This window comes from Passer domesticus, chromosome 1 (genome assembly GCF_036417665.1).
Source record: "Passer domesticus isolate bPasDom1 chromosome 1, bPasDom1.hap1, whole genome shotgun sequence".
Classification (NCBI taxonomy): domain Eukaryota; kingdom Metazoa; phylum Chordata; class Aves; order Passeriformes; family Passeridae; genus Passer; species Passer domesticus.
The window spans coordinates 46,620,232-46,641,935 of NC_087474.1; the positions used below are offsets into that span (position 1 = coordinate 46,620,232).

General features: G+C 41.0%; 1 protein-coding gene across 9 annotated transcripts in view; it reads right to left on the reverse strand.

Moving 5' to 3' along the window:
- Positions 1-3,833: 3,833 nt before the first annotated feature.
- The window catches only part of ELMO1 (engulfment and cell motility 1), a 300,321-nt gene continuing 282,450 nt past the window's right edge, over positions 3,834-21,704 (reverse strand). For all 9 annotated transcript variants that reach the window (XM_064418260.1, XM_064418282.1, XM_064418276.1 and 6 more), the window contains 4 exons: positions 18,500-18,607; positions 14,903-14,985; positions 9,691-9,768; positions 3,834-5,155 (listed from right to left, as the gene is read on the reverse strand). In XM_064418260.1, the coding sequence (XP_064274330.1) occupies positions 4,955-5,155; positions 9,691-9,768; positions 14,903-14,985; positions 18,500-18,607 (470 nt within the window). In that variant the 3' untranslated portion in view covers positions 3,834-4,954. The remainder of the gene's footprint in view (positions 5,156-9,690; positions 9,769-14,902; positions 14,986-18,499; positions 18,608-21,704) is intronic.

A 21,704-nucleotide genomic window follows, 5' to 3' on the forward strand; every position in this document is an offset into this window, starting at 1 on the left:
TTAAGTCCCAAAGATGCATGAAGCAGCTGGAGTGATGTGGAATAATCAGACAGCATCCTGTTCAGTCTCTTGCAGTGACCAGAGGTACACAATCCAATTACACATCAGACTGAAAAGTCATTATTTGCATAGCCTCTGAGCATGTAGAAAAATCTCAGTAGCAGGTAAAATTGTCTTCCTGCTTACACAGGCCCTGATCTAGCTTGGTCCATGAGCATTCACCTAAATTTAGGTGCCTGTTTATCAAACTGAAATCAAGCGTCTTTTGCTGCATAGGTAAATGCTTTGTTAATCAGGGAATTTGCTTAAGCCCTGTGGCTGTTTAATATTCAAATATAATTATCATCTGGGGAGGGAGGGAGCACTGAGCAAGTATCATCCTGATTTATCCAGCTGCAGGGAAAGCAATGACAGCTCAGCCAGCAGTGTCACAAAACTCTGTCCTATGAACTAGCGTCTTCCAGAGTTTTCAGGGATTTTACCTTTACTTCCCTGAGGATGCTATAAGGGGAAAGGCTGTCATACACTTAGTATTCCAGACAGCCAAGATATCCCCAGGTCAGTAAGGGGTGGATTTATTATCTTTTTTTAGCTCCGAAGAAGAATGGAGCAAGAAGGGAGTAAAATCTCACACTAATCTTATTGTACTCCTTAGATGAATGACTTTCACATGACAGTGAAGCTAATTCCATTTACTTGTCAGTGAAGCAGTAACAAAACAGAGAGCAGGGGGGATATGGCAGTAAAAGAGTGTCCTCCTGCTCCCAGCATCTTCCTTGCTGGTTCTTGCTCAGGATTAGCAGCTTGAATCACTATAGAGCTGGATGCCTCAGAGGCACCTCTGAGTCCAGTGTAAGGACAAACAACCAAAGAGCAGATGCAATCAGGGGCATTTCATGCTCATGCTCCTTTCTCCCTCTTCCCTGACAGGAGTGGGTTTCTTTCCTTCTTTCATCCCTCCCTCTTTTGAGAGCTGGCCAGACGCTGTGGGATTGCAGCTGGTGGCCTACAGGGTTGCTGAGGGGATGCAGGGCTCCTTTGCATTTCAGCTGTGTGCCAGAGAAGACAGAGATTCCGGGCAGTGGATCCCACCAGGTTTCCATGCAAGCCTTCATATTCTCATTCATGTGACATTGATGAACCTAGGCAAGAAAAATGCAATTCTGGGTAGGGCATGAAGACACAAGAGGATTTCACAAATGAAGTAATCAGGATCTTGCACTGCCATTTTGCAACCCAAGAGAAAGTCAGCACCTACCTACCTCTTGGCGTGAGGATGTTATTTCTTCATGAAAGGTTTAATGAAATAGTTCTCCATACTGAAAAAAAAGGGCTTCTGAAAAAATGGTAATAAAAGCCCTGTTTCTCTGACACATAACTTGCTTTGTACAGGATTACTTAGAATTGCTGCTCTTCTCCTTGTCCTTACAAGTAGAGCAAGCAGTTGACTCTAAGAAGATACGTATTTTTCTTGATTCAAGTTTTCTGGTAAAAGAATATATTAACTTTCAAAAGCAAAGTCATTTCCAAAACAGGAGCTAAAATTAGACTGATTTTTTTTTTTTTCTCTCTCCCCTTTATGGCTTTTACAAGCAATTACCCACTTAATGTTTTGAAATTATACAAGAAACTTCAATAGCAGTTCTTTTTCCTGCTGCATCTCCTTGAATGTGAAGATTTAAAAGCTTTTCCGGAACACAACAGCATGAGCAAATGAATTTGCCATTTTCATCCTCAATTTCTTTTTTTTTAAAGAATGGGAAGCAGCAGGACATTTCTTCATCATTTAACTTTTTTTTTTTGTTTTAAATTTCATAATGACAAAGTGAGCCCGTATGGCAGCTCTAGAAGCCAAAGGCAGGATTCTTCTTTTGCACCACAGCCTTTCAGGTTGCTGTGGGAGTGCTGCTAAAATAGCTGGAAGGACTATTACGCCAACGCATCTCTTGAGCCTCTTCTTTCTTCTGGCAGGGTGGTGGATATAAATTTAGCATTCCTGCTCATGTGACCATCCCACACTGTGCATAACCCCTACAAAGAGCCAGGCCATGTGGGGAGCTGGGGATCCTGCAAAGTAGGGCTGCAGCAAGCAGCGAGAGCCATGCAGCAGTGCTGTGGTATCCATCTGGCCCTGGACCGGGATCCCCCTGGTCAGGCTGCACCCTGTGGGGTCCCAGGGCAGGACAGAGGGTCTGTGTCACCTGCTGTGAGAGGAGAGGGCTCCCAGCTATTCATACTGAAGAGCTCCATGCTTCCTGAATGGTGTCGATGTGCCTCAGTGTCATGTGGGTGGGCAGAAGCTGTTGGTAAAAACAGAGGGCTGGGTTGCCAGCTCTCCTCCCACCAGTCCCCTGGGCTCTTGGGGTGGAATTAGGGGCACTCACCTTAGTGGAGGAGGCAAATCTAACCTTTATCTCCTGCTCAAGTTGTCCCCTGGAGGAGTGGTTTTGTTTGCTCCTCTCTGATTGTCACGCAGATGCCTGCCTGCTGAGACCACAGCATTGGAGTGCTGCTGAGCTGGCAGCGTGTTTGGCTCTTACAGCTTAGGAGTGAAAGGTGTTTCTTTTGCCAGCAGAGCAATACCCATCTAAGCACCAAGTATGAAATCTGTAAGTAAAAAGCAAATCCAGCTGGGTCAGGGTAATTAAAACAACTCAGGCTCTCCGTTCTGCTCCAAGTTTTAGCTGCATGAAGTTAAGAGGCAGCATCAGTGTCTGGTAAAGAAAGATGTTCCTACCTCCATCCTTTGCCCCTGGGACCCCTTAAAAATCCCCTCTGGCAGGCAGTGCCTTTGCTTCTACTATTTCCGGACCATGACTCCCTTTGCTATAGTCTGTCAAAGCTCTGGAGAATAAACCATCTCAAACTCCCACAACTCATGTTGTACATCTCTGTTCTCATTAAGACCAAACTTCTGCTCAGGCCACACTTCACCATAACTTCTCCCTCCAGAGTTTAACTCAGTCTCTCTTATTAACTTACTTTATCATCCATTACCACCAAAACCAACTTATATCTTCTGTTACATTAAGGCATTCATAAAATACTGCACAACTTCAGGAAGGTTTTGGAAAGCCCCCTTCCTTGGGACTTTGATGCTTGCATTCATACAATGTTCTCATTACCTTCCTCCTTATTGCACCTGCAGGACGTAATTTCTCTCCTCTACTGGTGTGAGGCCAGTCAGGAAGTTTTCCCCAGAGCCATCTGGATGGAGCAAAGGCCATCTCAGTTGAGAATTTCTATGATTGGAACCAGCTTCTGGGTTTCTCACTAGCACAAGTTCTGATAAAACCCCTTTACCATCTTTTTCAGCTGGGTCTGACCAGGAAAGAAACTTACACTGATAAACATCTGTCTTCAGCATGTGCAGTGGGAGGAAAAGAGTTGGCAGGTTCCTCTATACTCAGACTTTTGCAACTGAACTTAGTGAAATACCTAGAAAAACCATGAGGATAGAGGGAATCCATCCTGCAAAGCTCAAACCTTCCTAATACCAATTTGCTACAGCCATAAACACTCTCAATGGAGAAAATGGAAATACAGGAAAACAGCTGTCCCAGCAAAACACAGGAATGGCAGCAGCCTTGACCTGACCGTGAGCACATCATTATGCTTGGATTTTGGATTTCACAAGGGCCCTTCTCACAGGAAGGCTCATGTAACCATGGCAATGGAGATCTCTGGATGCATTTCATCCTTGTCACCACTAACAAACAAGTAAGTTAAATCAGATGCAGTCTTCCAACTCCTCTTTTTACTAAACAGTTCAGAATTTCTAGGAACCATAAGGAATAAAAGACAACTTCAGAAGAAAAACAAAGTCCCAGGAATCATCACAACTCAGATTTTTATTCAACAGTGAAGTTGAAGGGAAAGGTGTTTTTTTCCCTTCAGGGCAAATGTTCCAAATGGAAATTAAGTAAAAATATTGTTCCCCAAAAGTACTCACAATGAAATTAGTTTTCATTAAATATATTTGTTTGGCAAAATAAAATAAAAAATTAGAACCCGTACAAAAAAAATCCCTTGCAAATTTCTAACACTGTAGCAATGACAACGATGTAAACCTGGATGTTTGGCAGTTGTAATTAATTTGTGAAAATTACTGTTGAACTTTGGACCGAGGAAATAAAAATCACTTCAAATAGCAACAAGCCAATTTCAGAGGCAACTGAGGCTTAGGGAACGCTACAGGAATGGGACACACTAGTGGCTTCATACACGGCTTGTGCGAGTGATCTGCTAGTGTGGGGCTATTGTAAGAGCTGGGAGGAAAAGAAGTTAAAAGCTGTTGCAGCATTGCAGCGTATGGTACAGCAAAAACCTGCAGACTTTCCATTCTGGGAGCCGATCAGTTGGGTGAAGGCTGGAGGCAAGAGCTGAGATGACGGTGGAGAGAATAATGACAGTGACGGATGGTGCAAGCACTGGGAAGCAGTTAACCAATTTCATCATCACATTGGATTCAGTGGTGAGCAGACTCTTGTGAGTGTCTGGGGAAATCTTCTGCTTACAGTAGCTGCTTTTGCTCCCTACCTCCCTCCTCCTTCCAGTTAAAGCCTCTGCCCTGCCAGGTGGGTTTCACAGGCATGCAGTTTGATAACAACGTCCTTTAGTTAAGAATGTCTATTCCAGTATTAAAAATGTAAAAAAAGTCCTCAGGAGGGTGCTTCTTAGTGGCAGTCTTTGCCTTAAGCAAGGCCAATGGCCTGCAATTACAAGTTAATTAAAGCAATGTGGATTTGGATGAGCAATGGGGAAGATGGGAATGGGGAAAGAAGGGATGCAGAGAACAGGGAGGAATGGAAGTGTTTCTACATCCCTCCCCAAAGCCAAAAGACAAGGTGCAAAAGTGGGTTTCTTTTTTTCCTCACACTCTTCTTTTTTTTTTTTTTTTTTTTTTTTTAATATCTCTCCAGTTATAATGTATTTCCAGTTTCAGTTTCCTGCCTCAGTTACAGTCATAAACAAAGTCGTAGTTGCTGGGCTCCTTTGGGATAGGTGGGGGAGCATCTGGGATTTGTATATTTTCCAAGTCAAGGAGGCGTAGCTTTATCTCCATGCTGAGCAGCGTGTCTAGGTCGTTCCGTGTTAGGTCACTCAACATATCCTTTCCAAGGAGGGCATTCAAACCATCGGTCCATACACAATACTGCAGAGGAAAAGGATAAAAACTGTCATTAACAGACTTTTCATACACAAACTCCTTGTCTGGTCTGATCCTCTAGAGTTACTGCTCCCATGGGAACTTACAAAGAGACCTAAAATTAGGTTGATGCATTTTATCAGCTCAGATCTTGAAGAAGGTTTTCACTGAGCTGCTCAGAAAATGGAAAAACATTGCATAAAATGGGATGAAATGAGAATGTTTAGTTGTTTGACAATTTGGCATCTCCTCCAAACTTCTTCTTGAATGTTTTTCTGCAATTATTGGAGAAGGAAACAATAACTTAGGACAATGAACCTCTGGAGAAATCTTCTTCACTCCTCTCATTCTCCTTCCCCCCAGTACCTATTAAAAGGGCATGATTATGTTACATTAACTAAACTTTTCATTCCAAGACAGTTAAGTTAGGTGAATTAAATCCTACCCCCAAATACTTTGTGACTCTTAGTGTAAAAAATCCTGTACTGTCTGCTTTTATCATTGTTTGCTCTCTTATACATAAAGCTGTTACAACTGATAGTCTCACATATTTATGCCTATTTACCACTATTTTACACAAAGTAACATATTGTGAAAACTACAGTCAGTTAATGCTATGTCCTTCATGAAAATTAAAATGCCCTGCTGCTTGGGTATAATACTAAATGCTGCAAATGCTGAACTGGCCTCTAAAACCTTTTCCTTACCGTTGGCTTTTTCCTTACAGGAGATGCCATCTTTCCCAACAGCTGACAGCTTGTGATAAACGTGGGCTGAATAACCACTTAAAATCAGCAACAAATTCAAGGAAGATTGGTGATCTAGAGTCAACTTCTATTGAATAAGTCACTTTCATTTATTACTACAAGTCGTTTATTCAACTATGAACAGAAGTACTCAAATGCTGTCATCTAAAAATAAAGATTTCAATCATGAACTTGTGTCCTAGTTTGCAGGAGAAAAATTAAATTAACCATAACTGCATTTTTATTTTACAAATACTTCTGCTGGATTTCATGCCAAAAAAAGGGTTTTAAATTTAGCTGACCATTTGCTACATGATGCCGCCGAGTTTAAAGATAGCCATGGTTGACTTCATCCCACAGCAGAAATGAGGATTATTTTTAAGGAAGAGAGAGAAGCCCCCCTCTTCATGCAGAAAAAGGGCATGTTTCAAAAATAGGATGGGTTAGCACACTTCAGCATCCGAAGTGGAATCCAACCCACTTAAGTCAGTAACAAAACAGTAGCAGAGGGAGCTTTTTCACCCAGGGTGTGGGCAAGCCAAGCCACAGCTTTAATATGAGATCAGCTATATAGAAGAGACTTTAGAGTTCAGGTTGCCCTGCTGACAAGTACTAAATAAACAACTTAGCCTGCCTATTTTAGGCTGCCAAAGTGTGCCACTAAAGACTTTTAAAGCATGCGAATTTTTTTTGAGTGAATGCAGAATATCAGGAAAAGAAAGAAGCTATTCTAGAAAAATAATTATATTTGAGCAGACATCTTTTATGATTTACTTGAAATCTTTCTCTGGGAGTGTTTTCCCTGAATTCATTATGAAGAAAGGAACAGAAAAGCAAAAGGCTCTGCTCAGGTTACAGGAGAGCAGAGAAACTTCTCAACAGATGCAGCCCCTGACGTAAATAGTCCATCTGCAGTGAGTGCAGCCAGCTCTTCCTCTGGGGAGGAATCCCAGAGAGCCAGCAAGCAGAACTGCAGTTCTCTCCTCTTCCAGATATAACTCATTCAGGGCCCACAGAATCCAAATTCTGGCCACAATTCTGATGAGTGCAATGGCCTGGAAAAGGGGCTTCCTCTCTAATCTCCACATTGGCAAATGCACCTAATTAAACTCCTGCACATGTTGAGCAGAGAGACATCCTAATGAGATGGTGGAAAAACAGAGGCATTCATTCAGAAGCTTTTTTCTTTTTAATATGCAAAAGAGACTAAGAGCCACTGAAAAATTAATTTACAAGATTCATTTTCATAAAACTCCAATGAAACCTAATTATGGCCTCCCTTATCAGTTTCTCTGTCAAAAATCATGGATAAGATTAATCCACCTTTTTTGCTGTGTAGTTGAAACCAGTTATTAGTATTTAAATGAAAAACAAATACAATGGAGTGATCTCATAGTACTGAATCCTCTGGCTAGAAGTAAGCTCCAACAGATGGCTAAGGCAATTCACAAACTTAAGTGTACTAGAATGAGGTCCAAATCTCAATGATACTGGTTCAGTAATGAGATTTTACCAAAGGATTGCTTTGGGAGACAAGAATTAGAAAGGTTGCGCAGGCTTCATCCATCTGGATGCACCCCTGAGCAACCTGGTTTGAGCTCATTGCTGACCTGCTTTGAGCAGGAAGTTGGACTTAAGATACCTTCAAGTTCCTTGCAGCCAAAATTATCCTAAGGGCCTTGTTCAATTTTTCTTTTTAGGACACACTCAACTCCCACATTTCAGCCTCACTCTACAATCACAAGGGCTGCACAAGTACTTAAAAAAAGCCCTGTAAGTCTGACCTGAAATTGTCATGTAGCAACATCATTCCTGGTGCTTCACAAAAAGCTTTCAGAATCTTAAGATGTCACCACCAGATCTCCCAAACTGACAATGCTGCTAAACTAGCACTTCTATCAACAGGCACCCCAACTACTTTGATGAAGAGTCACGGGCTTCACAACATGCTACTTCCCTTTCCTTGTGGGTGCTTCCTCTGAACACTTGTACTTTTCATTTTAATCACAACTCACTCTTCTGCAGGCCATGGAAAAACACAGAGGATGTGAGATCTCATTTTAAAAACTTTCATTTAGGAACTGTCAAGTGGCAGCAGTGACTGTTGCCTCTGGCCATGTTTTGGTACATATTAATTTTGTTTAAAAGAAGCTGCACAATACCAAAAAGAGATATGAAGACAAAAGGTGTGTTAACGCAGTCATGAGCAATTGGGTTAGTGCATCTCACTGTTACTGCCTCTCAGTGGGATGCAGCAGCAGCTTTTGAACATTTGGACCATTAAAATCCACTTGTAGCTATAGGCTATATTTGAGATACAGTGGCTGAAAAAATTGTTGGTTTTCATGACCATTTGCGCTCCTGAGGTGAAACAGTCTAGAATTCAGTTTCTGCAGAATTTATATCAGAAATCTTCGAACCTATGTTCAGTTCAGAGGATGACAACAACCAAGTTGTTAGAAGTTAGCTGTAGTTGCTTAGAACTACAGCTCTAGTGGCACATTTTGCCTGGGATACTACTGGTCTTTTCTCTGACATGAAAACTGACCAGCAAATACTTCTCTGGAATGAACATTCTTGAAAATGACACTCAAATATTAATCCACAGAAAGACCCAAATGGGCATAACTGTATCTCCTCTCCTAAAATTAACATTTAGTTGAAGGTTTTAGTCCAGAACAACAAATGTTGAAGTGGCACATAGTACAGCTAATGGCAGTATAGCTAATACATTTCACTTGTAAAGCAATTTCACACACTTTTTTAACACTACAGTATAATTCAATTTAAAGCAATCTTCTTCATCATCTTAGCAGAGGGTCCTGAACTGAGACCAAATGTAATACCTAAAAATAAGTGTGCAAAAGGATCACAACTCTTTTGCTTTAGAAAGAAGAAGGATTTTTTTAATGTTATGCATTCTGCTAAGTCTTTACTTGAAATTTCTGTGAGAGAAACACATCCAGTGATTCAACACAATTAAGGTAAATTAATCCCATCACATTCCAGAAGGCGATGATGTCTTCTATTTCCTTGTGGCTTTTACTAAAAGAAGGGAGCAGGGAAGGGGCTATTAGTCATCCTTGCTATTGGTATTTACATTGTCTTTATACAAGTGAAAGCCACTGCAAAACATTCTCATGTGGAGATGGAATGAATACAGAGGGCCTTCTATGATCACCTGTCATGAATGGTCTTAAACAATGTGAAAATAAGGAAAAGGGGATATGCCATTTTGGAGAGAACAAGTCTTTGGCTGAAATTGAGACCCAGTCATGGTATAACCACCCCTGACTATGCTAGCATTGTCAAAATGAACTGAGGCCGGCAGTGATTCTTTGAAAGCTTGGCTGTACAAATTCTCAGTGTTCAAAGTTCACACAGCAAAAATTCTCTAGTGTCTGAAGTACAGAAGACCACAAGAAATCAGGAAATGTTGAGCAAGGTCTGTAGAACTTCAAGGTCTCCCCAAGCTCTCTTATTTCTCTTTCTTATGGCTCGTATTTCGGGAGGACTTAGAAATACTGGTCTGTAATTTGGAGCTTCATGTGCTTTGTGATGCAGGAATATAAAACATGTTTCTTCTGTGGCTCAGATATGCAAGAAAATTGCAGAAGGTCTTGTTCCTGTACTAATCCCTTGAATATGTCAGTTTGTTTTGAGACATGACACTGATTTAGATGGACCTACACCCTTGGCCAAGATGCCCATTCTTATGTTCTTACAAAGCCATCTGGTGCCTTAAAGCAACTAAGATAATGTCAAATAAATTTCTGTACTCGGAACATGACTTACCTCATGCTTGTCTGGAGCAATGAAATTCAACTGGCCACTTGAGTCATACAATATAGAGAAAGCAAGCTCTAGCACCTCCTGGAACAATACAAAGAAACATATTAATGCTGCATGAGAGAGGCATCTGTATATTCAGGTTTTTCTTTCTTTCCTATCCATAATTCCCCAAAAGAAGTTGAAAAATAGTTTATGGTAGTCTCCTGGCCAAAGCTGTAGCAGTACCAGACTACTGCAAGAGACAGGCACAGCAATACCACCACTTCAGTCAAAACAAACTCACTCTCCGCAGTGCTTACTGTGGCTCACTGGGTCGTGAATTCCTTTAGCATTTGAGTTTAAATTTGAGCTAGGAAATGGTGAGGACTAAAATCAATATAATGAATAATAGTACACTTGCAAGAAACTCTCCATGAAGACTCACAGGTTTTTTCACTTTGCATAGATTAAACTCACAAAGTTCTGCAAGGTCTGACTCCTTGTATTAAAAATCTTTTCAGGACAATGAATATCCTGGTAAATACTTATGTTCTTTTCAGTGCTGGAAATATATTTAATTATTCACTCTCAGAAGATTTCTGTAATTTTGCTTCCATCTGAACCAGAATTGCCAGCCACAGTCAAGGCAAACTATGCCAGTTACCAAAAGACCCAAAGGAATTTCAGGAACAGAAAAAGCAATCATCTTTTTGTCCCCTAAGCACTGAAGCTGGAATTGTAAAAGATACCAAGGAGAATTCATAAAGTGCTGACCTTCCCTAAAAGTCGCCTGGAGTTAAATTCCCATTGGGGAAACCCAGGCAATCTCAATAACAATGATCTTTCAGTGGCCAGCAGTGAGCATGCCAAGATGCTGTCCTATCTGTTGCCATAGTACGGTTTCTGCCTGCATCATGACAAGTGCCATTACAAGGATCTCACAGTCTCTAAGCTTGGTGGTATGGCTACATTAACTGTGTAAAAGAGATCCAGCTACACAGCAGAGTGCTGACTTGTAGCTATGATCTGTATCACATGTCCTGCTCTTTTCACTTCTTGGCTTCCTCAGCCCTTCACACTGATGCCTTTTGCTGACTCTCAGCTGACAACAGTCCCTGCCCTGCCAGCGGTGAAAGGAGAACGACTTCCTAAATTTGCAACACTAAGTTTTAAAATGGAAGAATTAACTGTGGGGACTGCAGCATAAACATTGCTCTAGATTGCTGCCCCTGAGCTCCTGATCTGAGACAGACATAGATATTTGGATTTCTGTAAGGGCTTTTTTTGTTTTGACGTTGTATGATTAAGAGCAGAGTCGGAACCATAAAACTTGGAATCCTTACGGATAATCTTGGATAATAAGAGATCAGGCTTCTCATGGGAAATGTTCCTGTTTTCCTTGAGTTTAGTTACTAGGTTTGACTTGATGTATTGCCAAGGCTACAGGAGACAAAGCTATGGTAAATCCTCATTGTGTTAAATCTCCATGGAGGCTGCAAGTGCAAACAGTGCTGGTGCACTCAGCAAACCAATGGCTCAGGCTCACATGGCCCTTTTGTGTTGCAGGCATGTCTCTCAGCCACACCTTATTAAGAGTGATGTCCCTCATTACAGAAACAAATCTACCTCTGCCCACATGAACCTGGCATTATCTCCTCCCACAGTGTTATAAATTACTGACAGAATATGCCAAGTAATGCCACTGAGGTTGTAGCTCTGAAAAAAGGGCTTGTACTGTTATACTGTGATTTTCCTGAATTTCATGAAGGTCAACAATCCCACAGGCCTGACCCCTGTAATTTTTCCTTTGGGAAACTCCCAACAAATATACCTTCTTCTTCACCTCAAAGAGAGAAAAATGAGGAAAAAAAACCTCTGCTAGGAAGAAGAATGTGTCAGGATGTCAAATGTTAGTCATTTCCAGTCAGGCAGAGAATGAGAAAAGACTACATTAAGGGCACCAAGCTTCTCTTTCTGGGGAAAGGTGTTATTTTGGCAGCCCTGGCTACAGCTCAGCTTCTTTGCTGAAGAGCTTCTTTGCTTTAGAGTCCAGGTGGCCCTGGACTCTAAAGGCTTGGGAATTACAACTTCCAGGTGCCAGCATCTCTGTTGCTTTATGCACAGCAAACTGTCAAGGAAAACGGAAGCCAAAGGAGATGGAATTGCCAAATGGCCCTCCACACTGACAGCAGTCTCAGTGGTTGAGTTGGCTGACTTGCCAGGGACCCCCACCCGGTTTTGTTACAGTCCCATCAATGACAAGGAGGAGCTGGCAATTCTTAAATGAGAACTGGTCAGTCTTTATCAGCCATCTGTAGTTTTTGCTTCTTTTCTCTGTTCTACTTCTTAACCTTTCTCAGAGTAATTTTTTACTCAAGCACTTTCCACTTGTTTCTCTATCCCTCTGGTCCTTTTTATCTCATGTTCCCTCCAACCTGTCCCTTCCTCCTTTGTTTTGCTTTCCTCAGAAGATCTGCCCCAAAGAACTCTCTAGACAGGCAGTAGCAGGGAGCTTGTTCAACCAAGAGGAGAGGAGAGGAGAGGAGAGGAGAGGAGAGGAGAGGAGAGGAGAGGAGAGGAGAGGAGAGGAGAGGAGAGGAGAGGAGAGGAGAGGAGAGGAGAGGAGAGGAGAGGAGAGGAGAGGAGAGGAGAGGAGAGGAGAGGAGAGGAGAGGAGAGGAGAGGAGAGGAGAGGAGAGGAGAGGAGAGGAGAGGAGAGGAGAGGAGAGGAGAGAAGCTTCATTCATCAGGGATGAAACATTTTATTGGACTAAAAAGGCACAAAGCCTGAAACTTGCCACATCAGCAGATAAAGGGTAATAGGAGAACACTTCAAAATATCTGGCCATGGTTTTTATTCTAATTCTTCTGTCATGCTTTATTTTGAAGGCTGCAAAATCTGACGTATTACATTTCCTTGAAAATGATTGGTACTACTTGGGAGTCAGAAATAAGGATTTAAAAATTAAACCTAATTTAAAAACACAAGCAAGACAAACAACAATGGATTCAGATCTCATCTCGTCACATCTTTCCGGCTTCATATGCATGCAATTTCAAATTCAGTTTAACTCTTATTTCTTTCTAAATTTTCCTGCTGAAAGAACAATGGCCATGTTCTGGCAAATGAAGACATGCTGAAGCCTTTGTTATGGAAATTTTGCCAATTCCAGCTATGCTCATAGCATGGCATTCCGCCATTCAATTTTCTTTTCTGCCAACGAATAAAATTGAGGTGGACATTATATATGTACAAAGAAAGCTCAGAATGAAAAGGCCTCTTAAAAATACCTCACTGATTGTGAAATTTCAGAAAATGAAAGGTTTCATACACCAAATTCAGCTGAATTGCATTCTGTGTCTGCCTTTTTATAAATTTTAATTGCCTAACCCATATATAACTTGATATGCTGCAAACAACATGTTATTCCTATGTCAGTTAAATAGTTGCAATATTGTGCCTGACAGTTTGATTGGGATGACAGATTAATTCAAAAATTTTGTGCTTCTCAAGGGAAGAAACAAGGAATTGAGGAAACAAAAAAAAAAAACCCAAACCCACCAAACCAAAACCCCTGCACCACATCAGAAACAGTAAAACCATCAAAATTGCCATTGTCTGGGTCACAAACAGAATGCCTCCAGCCAAGGATGCAGCCATGCCACCTATGAATTCCAGGTCTTCACATTCTCAGCCAGAAATTTTATACCAGTCCAAAGCAATTTTACTTAAGGAAATGGGGCAATGCTGAGAGCTGAGGACAAACTGCTCTGCAGCATTCCTATTTAGCATTAAATACTATCTAGACATTACTGCGCCATAACGATGACACATTTCCATCACTGCCACCCACTGCTTTCCATCTTTCCCTTTTGTGTGGACATATGAGTGCTAAGGCAAGGAAGAACTAAAAATATTTTATATGCATCATATAAATGTCCCAGCCAAATGTGTTGATGGTTCAGCTGTAACATGAGGTAGGAGTTACACGTAATCTATTGTACTCATGTGTGTGTGTGTTTGTGTCCTGATTCAGAAAATCAACAAGGAAAAACACTCCTGAGATTTTTTTTTTTCCTCACTTGACTTTTTCCTTTCCTACTATGTTAAGGCAATGTTGAAAGGAGAGCAACTTCTCTGTAAGAAAACAAATGCAAAAAAATACTCAGGATGCTTTGCCTATCTGTGCACAGTTAAGGAAAGAAAAGTTGCAGCTGTGCAGGTGCAACTAATTGTGTGATGCAGCTTTGACAGAGCCTTCTCAATTTTTATGGCTCCCATCAGAACTGTTTTTTCAATTTTATCTAAAGTGTTGAAGCAAGAACTCTTCACTATTTTGTCCATCAATTTCTTCTGGTCTGACCCAAAAATTTATCAGTTTCAGGTAATTAGAAATTCTGATTTGAAACCCGTGATCTGGCTCCCAGACCTCTCAGGGTGCTGTTCTAGGCCAGACTGAACACCATTAGACTTTCATTGCTTCTTGTAAGGTGAGAGAGACAACCTGATAGAAAATTTCTGAACATACCTCATAGAATATGGCATTCACCACTAATGATGCCAGATGTTGCTAGTAACTCCATTTCTTCTTGATGTGGTGACAATTCTTACTAACAAAAACTCTGCAAAATTCTGGCACTGCACAATTTTAGTACTACTGTCAGTTTACAGTTCTTGCTCTGAAACTCTGAAAGGTAGTATAAATCTAATTTAAGCTGAATATTAAATCCTGCACATTTTTTTTCCCCAAAAGGGAACAAATTTTCCTCATACACCTCCCTAATTGCCCAGGATTAACCTTACAGCCTTTTGTTGGCAGTGGTTTTTCTACCTGACTGGACCTGCAGGTATCATCAGCTGGACATTAATTGCAATTTTGGCATGTGTTCACTGAATGTGGGCTCATCAGAGAACACAGCTGGAACAAACTAGTTATTTATCAGACACAATATAGGAGTAGGCACCAACAGCCATTGCTGCTTTGCTTTAGAGATAGAAAACATCAAAGACAATTCCGGTTGTGCCCTGGAATACACATCTGCCATGAAATATGAGTACAGAAGGCTAAGCTGCCACAATAACTTAAATCAAATGGTTTGAGATGGAAACAAAGGGTATACATACACGGAAATGTTGCAGGCTGGAAAGAAAAATACCTGTGTTACTTCAGGGAAGGCCAAGTTGACAGGCTTCATATTCTGCACAGTATGTGTTCATAACAATTTGAGAACCATACCTTGTTTTGTTTAAGAGCTCCTTTCTCCTTCATATGTGGGCAGTCTTTCCCAGTCACAACAGCTTTTATATCTGCCACTGGCACTGCATCAAAAAGAAAGAAAATCAAACCCCAGAAAATTAGTTAGAAGCAAGGTATGTAAAAGCTACAGAGTCTAAAAACAAGCAAGACTAATGTGTTAAAATTGCCATGTCCTTTGCCATTTCCAGCCTTTTGTAAGAAAGAAAACTAGAAGAAAACAACTAACACAGGAACCAGTGAGTCTTGACAAAATTTCAGGCATCTGGATAAAAGTCTGAAAATGCATTTTCTTGCCTATTTAAGCTACCTTGGGTAAGAGTGTTTCACATAAATGCGTACCTGTGCCTGGACAGTGTGTGTACTCATGGATCTCAAAACCATATAGTTTTCTTCCTTGTTAATGTAATGTGCCTGCTCTGTTGCTCTTTCCTAGGCATCCAGGTAAAGTCTGTGCTGGAGAGAGGATTCTGGACAAGTTGGACCCTTCATTCAGTGCTATTTTCCTTCTTTTAAAAGCCTATAGGAATTTTTTAAAAATAGTTTTCTATTTCACTTCCATCAGCAGTTTAGTTGCTTTCTGGTACTAGCAGGAATAAGGAATACTAAGGCTTATAACGAGCCATTCCAATTGCTTTAAAATGTGAAGTGGAAGTGATCAGAAATGACTGGGGGGAAAAGAAAGGTAAGAAAAAATATTGGAATCTGCTGCCACTCAGAATCACAGAGTGAGGTCACTAAAGCATAAAGATAAATTTCTCTGAGTTTCAAGCGGAAGTCAATTTTCCAAAGGTAATTACATTATGGAGAATCTATATGCTCTACAATACAATATGGTCCCTGAATGACAGTTTCTACGATCTATAAATAATCCATTATCCTTGTGGCTGCAGAAAAGTATCTTATATATAGAACAGGATAGTAATATGAAAACCTGTTACTGCCCAGTTCTTTAGAAACTCTAATGGAAATAGTGAAGAGGAGAAATGCATTTACGCTTCTACTGGGCCCAGCAGCATCATATATTTTATGACAGATTACCTAAGCACTATGCCAAATGGATGGCATAGGATGTAAAAAACATCCTTAAAGTGTTTGCTTTGCATGGAAAACTGAAAGGAAAGGAAATTTTTTGATTCTTCATTACTCAGTTTCTGCCTTTAGTCTCAGAATTTTATGCTGTGGGTCTGGCTGACTTTTTATGCCTCTGACAGTCCTGTTTTGGAGAAGAAGTGAAACTGTTTTTGAGAGGAGAGAGTGAGCTAGGATAAACTGGGAAATTAAGGAGACATTTGACTGCAACCATGGTAGAAATGTCTTCTTAAGAAAAAAGAGTTCTTGCCATTTTTTGAAGAGGCCCAGAAAAACAATTTCTGTGTTTGCATAAGATAAGGTTTTCTGAGGTCAGACCTCTCAACAAAGAAGGCTTTTCTCCAGGTTTCATACACTTGATCTGTGTGATCTGGAAGACAGTTACTATGGGAGATCACAGACTGATGTGACATCCTAATCTTTATTTATCTGGAACTTGGCTTATGCCTTGCTTTAGAAAAATGGAATCAAAGACTTCAGGAGGTATCAAAAGTTGACTACAAGATGCTGGAGGGCGTGAGCACAGATGTGATGTGCTCGCAATGGATAAAGCTTTGAGAAGGAGGGCAGCTGTTTTTTGTCCCAGCTGGGGTCTGCATGGCTTGTTAACTCTGCCAGCCTGAAGAGAGGAGTGACATTCACAGAAATGAAAAGGTTAAAAACCCACATATTTATTTTTTGGGATAGAGACTAATTATTCAGACTTGGCAAGGAGTACACAGAATGTTTGATGCTGCTTCTCTTGGTTCTGTTTTCTTACCCACCTATTCTCTTTTATCTGTGGACCTGGCTCCAAATGCTGACAAGTTGATCATCATATTCAAACTTTAAGAACTCAAAAATCAATAAGTCTGTCCAGAGAAAACCAGAATATTTATGAAAGTATTCTGTAAATTGTCCAGGCCAGTTTGGTCTGATACGTTTCAAACAATAGTACCACTTTATAATCTTGTGACTTGCAATATTCTCAAGTTTGTTTAATGAGACTCCATCTAACGTGGGTAGCACTATGGTAAATCTTGTAAATCTTGTCTCATTCATAGCCTGAAAACCTGAGATACTGATGAAATAACCACCTCTTTCTGTACTGGTATCTACTCTGCCAGCACTCATGCTGAGGCAACCGTGTGGGTCTGGCCCAATGGTTTCTAAAGTAGGAGCCTTCTGTCCCCATGGGATCCTGACATTCCTGAGTAGGCTCAAGAAAATGCAAGTGCCAGATGACACTCAGGGTCAGGAGTTTGTGCATGGAAGCATGCTCCAAGCAAACAAATCTGGGAACTGCTCCTCTTGTAACTGTGCCTGCAGTTCAAGTGTGACTTTTGTTCTTCTGTCACTCTGACACTACTGTAACATTCTATGGCTATTTCTCTAAGCCTTGTCCACAAAAACAGTCTCTTTCTGTGCCAATGCAGCAATGTGAGGCCCTGTCCTACATTCTGCCAAGACTGCAGTAAGACTGTGGAACATCCTTGAGGCAATCTGTAAGGCAAGGAAAACAAGAGATTGTGACTGCAAACTGTCAGGGCTCCAGCATCACACAGGCTTTTCTTCTTTCCCTCTCAGACTGCATCTGGGAGCACTTGGACATTTTAAAAGGTGCTGCCTGGAGATAGGTTACGGGAGGAAATTTTACATCATTCCCCAATTTTTTTTCAGGCTGGAAAAATTTCAAATTCTGAAAAATTAGTCTTTCTACCATTCCGTGAAAGAAGTGGCTGAAATACCTGTATAAGCATGTCTAATTTGATAATGCCAAGGACTTTCAGAAAAGAATAAAAAGAAATTATTCCTTATTCAATGCTGGATTTCTTGAAGTCACCTCCCAGTGACAGAACTATACTCATTATTTCTACTCTCATAAAAAAGCTTCCCTGGATTACAGGTTAAACCCCTACAACTTGTGTTGAAGAACAAAGGAGAAATCACTACAGTATGATGGTTCTGAAGAGCTCCAAAATTACTTTCAACCATAACAAATCCCCTGGTAGGAGCTGCCACAGAGACGTATCCTCTCCCAGTTGGCTACACAGAAACAGTGAGGTCTTCTCAATGCTCTTCACAGTGACCTTCACCTTTAAGTCCACTCCTCACAATAACTAAAAAGACCTCTGCACTTACTGCTCCTCCAGTCACTACTGTCTGTTTCCATGGACAGGCAGTGCTTCTGAGTATGCCTAAGTATTTTTATTTGATATCTGCAGCTAGATGAGGAATGAAAATAAACTGTGTTCCTCCCTAGGAAAGACACGATTTTTCCAAGCTGAATGAAATTATAAACTCATTGAAAAGCTTAATGCAGTCCCCACACACACTTGCCAAAACCAGGAGAGTGGTGTTTGAATGCAGGAGGAAATGTCCCCTGCTCTTTATCTTCATAAACAGAGCTGTCCATAATGTCCCATGTTAAGAGAAACCTACTAGAGGTTATAAAGAAGAACTAGCATAAGAGAAGCAGAAGTGTCACAATATTTTTGCATGACTTACATTTATCTTGCAAGGAATCATGAGGGACTTCTCCCTGTGGACTTTCTTCCAAGTCTCCGTAGTGCAAGACCTTATGATTAGGTGAAAGTCGACAATACCAGAATTTGTCTGTTGAAATAAACACATTAAGCAAGGTTACTGACGTGTATTCATCAGCCTTACCAACAGCTTACTCAAGGAAGCTTACTCAAACACAGTGCTATGGGAAAGGCTGTCTTTTCTTTCGGAAGAAGAAGTGTGTGGGGTGTATATGTAAGAAGGGTAGGGACTTTGCTCAGTAATTTTACATAATTAAATGAAGCTGGCATTAATCTACAGGGGTTTTGTTATTGACATAGTCACTGGCGCAAAAAAAAAAATTAGTGAGAAAAAAATGACTTAGTTTTACCAGACATTATATACCCTCATGGCCAGAAAACTGGCAAAGTAACTACTTTGAGTGGATAACTTTAATTTACCCATAAAAGATTCATTTTTAGCACCCACTTTGTGAAAATCAAGCCCTACCAGCTGTCTTGTGTGGGACACCCAAAAACTGATAAATTTGAAATATCCCATACTTTATGAAAATTATGACTCATGTCTTTTTTTATAGACATAGGAGAACACCCCCATATTTATGGAGAGACTGGACCTAATAAACATGCAAGGACTTAAAAAGCAGACATTAAGTCTCTTGTCCTGCACATAACTCAGTGCTTTGCATGGTCACAAATATATGTGTGACCATGCAGTTCACACCCCAGTTTGCATTTTAGTCCTTCCTAGGAGATGTACATTTACATCTCCTGATAACTCGTGCTTCGCAGGACATAATTCCCCCTAACAACACTTGTTATAATCTGCTCCTGTGAAGGGCATTGCCTTTGCAGAGCCAGGCCACCACGCTGCCTAGCATGCAAGGATGGTGCTTGCCAATTCCCTTTCTGAAATGGCAAGAAAGAGGTTACCCTTCCTTGTCAGAGCATGTTCCATTTAATAAGTAGATCACATAATGTTAAGCTGTCAAAAATACAATCTTGTTACATCCAAACTAAATCTCCAAAAGCTCAGAGCAAGGCTGGATGTTAAAATGCCAGTGGAGGGGGGCAGAGGGCTTCTCTGGCTCTGAGCTTCTCTTGTAGTGGCAGTGCTGATGCTGTGCCAAGCAGCAGCCTGAGGGACAATTTAGGGGAAATGCTAGCACTGACACAGCCCTGCAGTGCTGCAGTTGCTGGGAGCCTCCTTTTGGACAAAACGTTGGAGGAGCAGTAGAACCAGCAGCATATGTGAGCTCATTTGGGGTGTTAGCAGAGCAAGGGCTTCTTGGCTCTCTGAGTAAAACATTGGCCTCATGGCTTCCTGAAGGACACTCCAGGCCCCTGGCCAGTCATTTAAAATGCAATGCAGTAAAATACAGGTAATTGAATTATAAAAATGGACTTTCACATGCCTTTTTAAATTTCTTTGCACCAGTGGATAAAAAGGCTTTGGGGGAAAACCCTACACCCTTGTAACTACTTTCTGAGTGTGCAGCCCCTTCAACAGAAAGGTTTCAAAAAACATTACAAACCTCTGGCAAAAGCACAAAATGACCATGGGAGATATTCTGGCTATCAACTTCACAGGCATGCAAAACATTGAAAGATTGATGGTAGAGAGCCTGAGATTATGCTCCTGTGATGCATACAAGAAGAGGTGCTGAAATATAAGCATCTCTGGACTATAAGCAGCAGAACATACAGTGTGGCACAGTATGGGATTGAGAAGAAGACCCCACTTGCAAAACTTTTGCAGGGAATTGAAAGTAGAGCAAGTAGGAGCCCTCATTCAGTAGGCTCTCATCTGAAGAGCACACACATAAGTAACTCATTAAGCTGTTTGTGTACCTCAGAAGGATGTATGTGAAAATTTTCAGGATTCATACCTTTGACAGGGAACTCTACCAGAACCTTAGCAAAGTCTGCAGCTTAAAGAATACACTCCATTGAATCTGATGGTTGACCACAATGCCTAAAGAAAAGCCTCCAGTAAGTGGAACAGGAGGCTTTCATACCAAGCTTTAACTGCAACCTCATTGTTTATTGGGCTGTACAAAGTAATACAACTTTCCAACTCAAAATTAAAACAGTAATTTTTCCTTAATAGGAACCAACATGGTTTCATTACCTTCCCAGTGACCTGGGCAAAAAGCTGTTCTAACTGAAAAAAAAAATGCCATTGATTCCTTTCAATTTATCACACATGGGGCTGGTGTTAGCAAGGGTTTGGCTCTTCTGTCTCCTAGGGGCTAGTATTTTGATAACCTTGGTTCTTTCAATGACATGCTTCAATAATGAAAGAGGGGAACACCCCTCCCTGAAAATATCTTATGTTGTTTTGGGAAGGAGTGGCTTAATGGGAAGAAACCCAAACTCTGAATATTTGAGGAGCCTTTTCAGCAATTCCCCATAACCCAAGGTTAATTAAAAGCTAATGGCCACAGACTGTAGCTTGAAGCCTGTCCAGCACAATGTTCCTGTGGGCTCACTAATAACTCGGCTCTACCACAGCCTTGCTGTCAAGGGGAAAGCCCTTAAATGAAAGCTACAAATGGAACTAACAAAGTTTCCTCAACCACAGCCACTAAATGACTGCACCAGCCCGGCTGAGGAGGGTGACAGCATGTTGCTAGGAGAAGGGACCCTTGCCTCCACAGCCACCTCAGCCTTACCCATCCCAGTTTTCACTTCAGCTGTACATGATGCTACAAACCGTGTATCAGTAAATATCCCATTCACATGAGATTTCAGTGCCTTGGAGGGGAACAGTTTGAAACTGGATGCAGTTATTTTACTGTAGTGCAAGTACTGAACACAACTACATTGGAAAAGTAGTGTATAGAATGATCCCACAGTCAAAACAAAGATTATATGAAATTGCTTCCATCAAGAAAAAGAGTGAAGAACCCTGAATTACAAAACAGCACACGAGAAGTAGCCAGCATTTACTTTGAGCTCAAAATTGATAAATAAAAAAATAAGCAGAAGAAAAAGCTCTTTTCTGCTACGACTCAAAAGTGGTGTTTATAAAACAAAGAAAAAATACTATCCAAACCCTCCAAAATTCTTAAATCAAAGTCTGCAGAGTTGAAGTGTTACAAAAGACTTTAAAGTTGGGACAGACCTTCCCTATTAGTCCCTGTACTCCACATCTGGCAGATTCATGCACATGTGCCCTGCTGGAA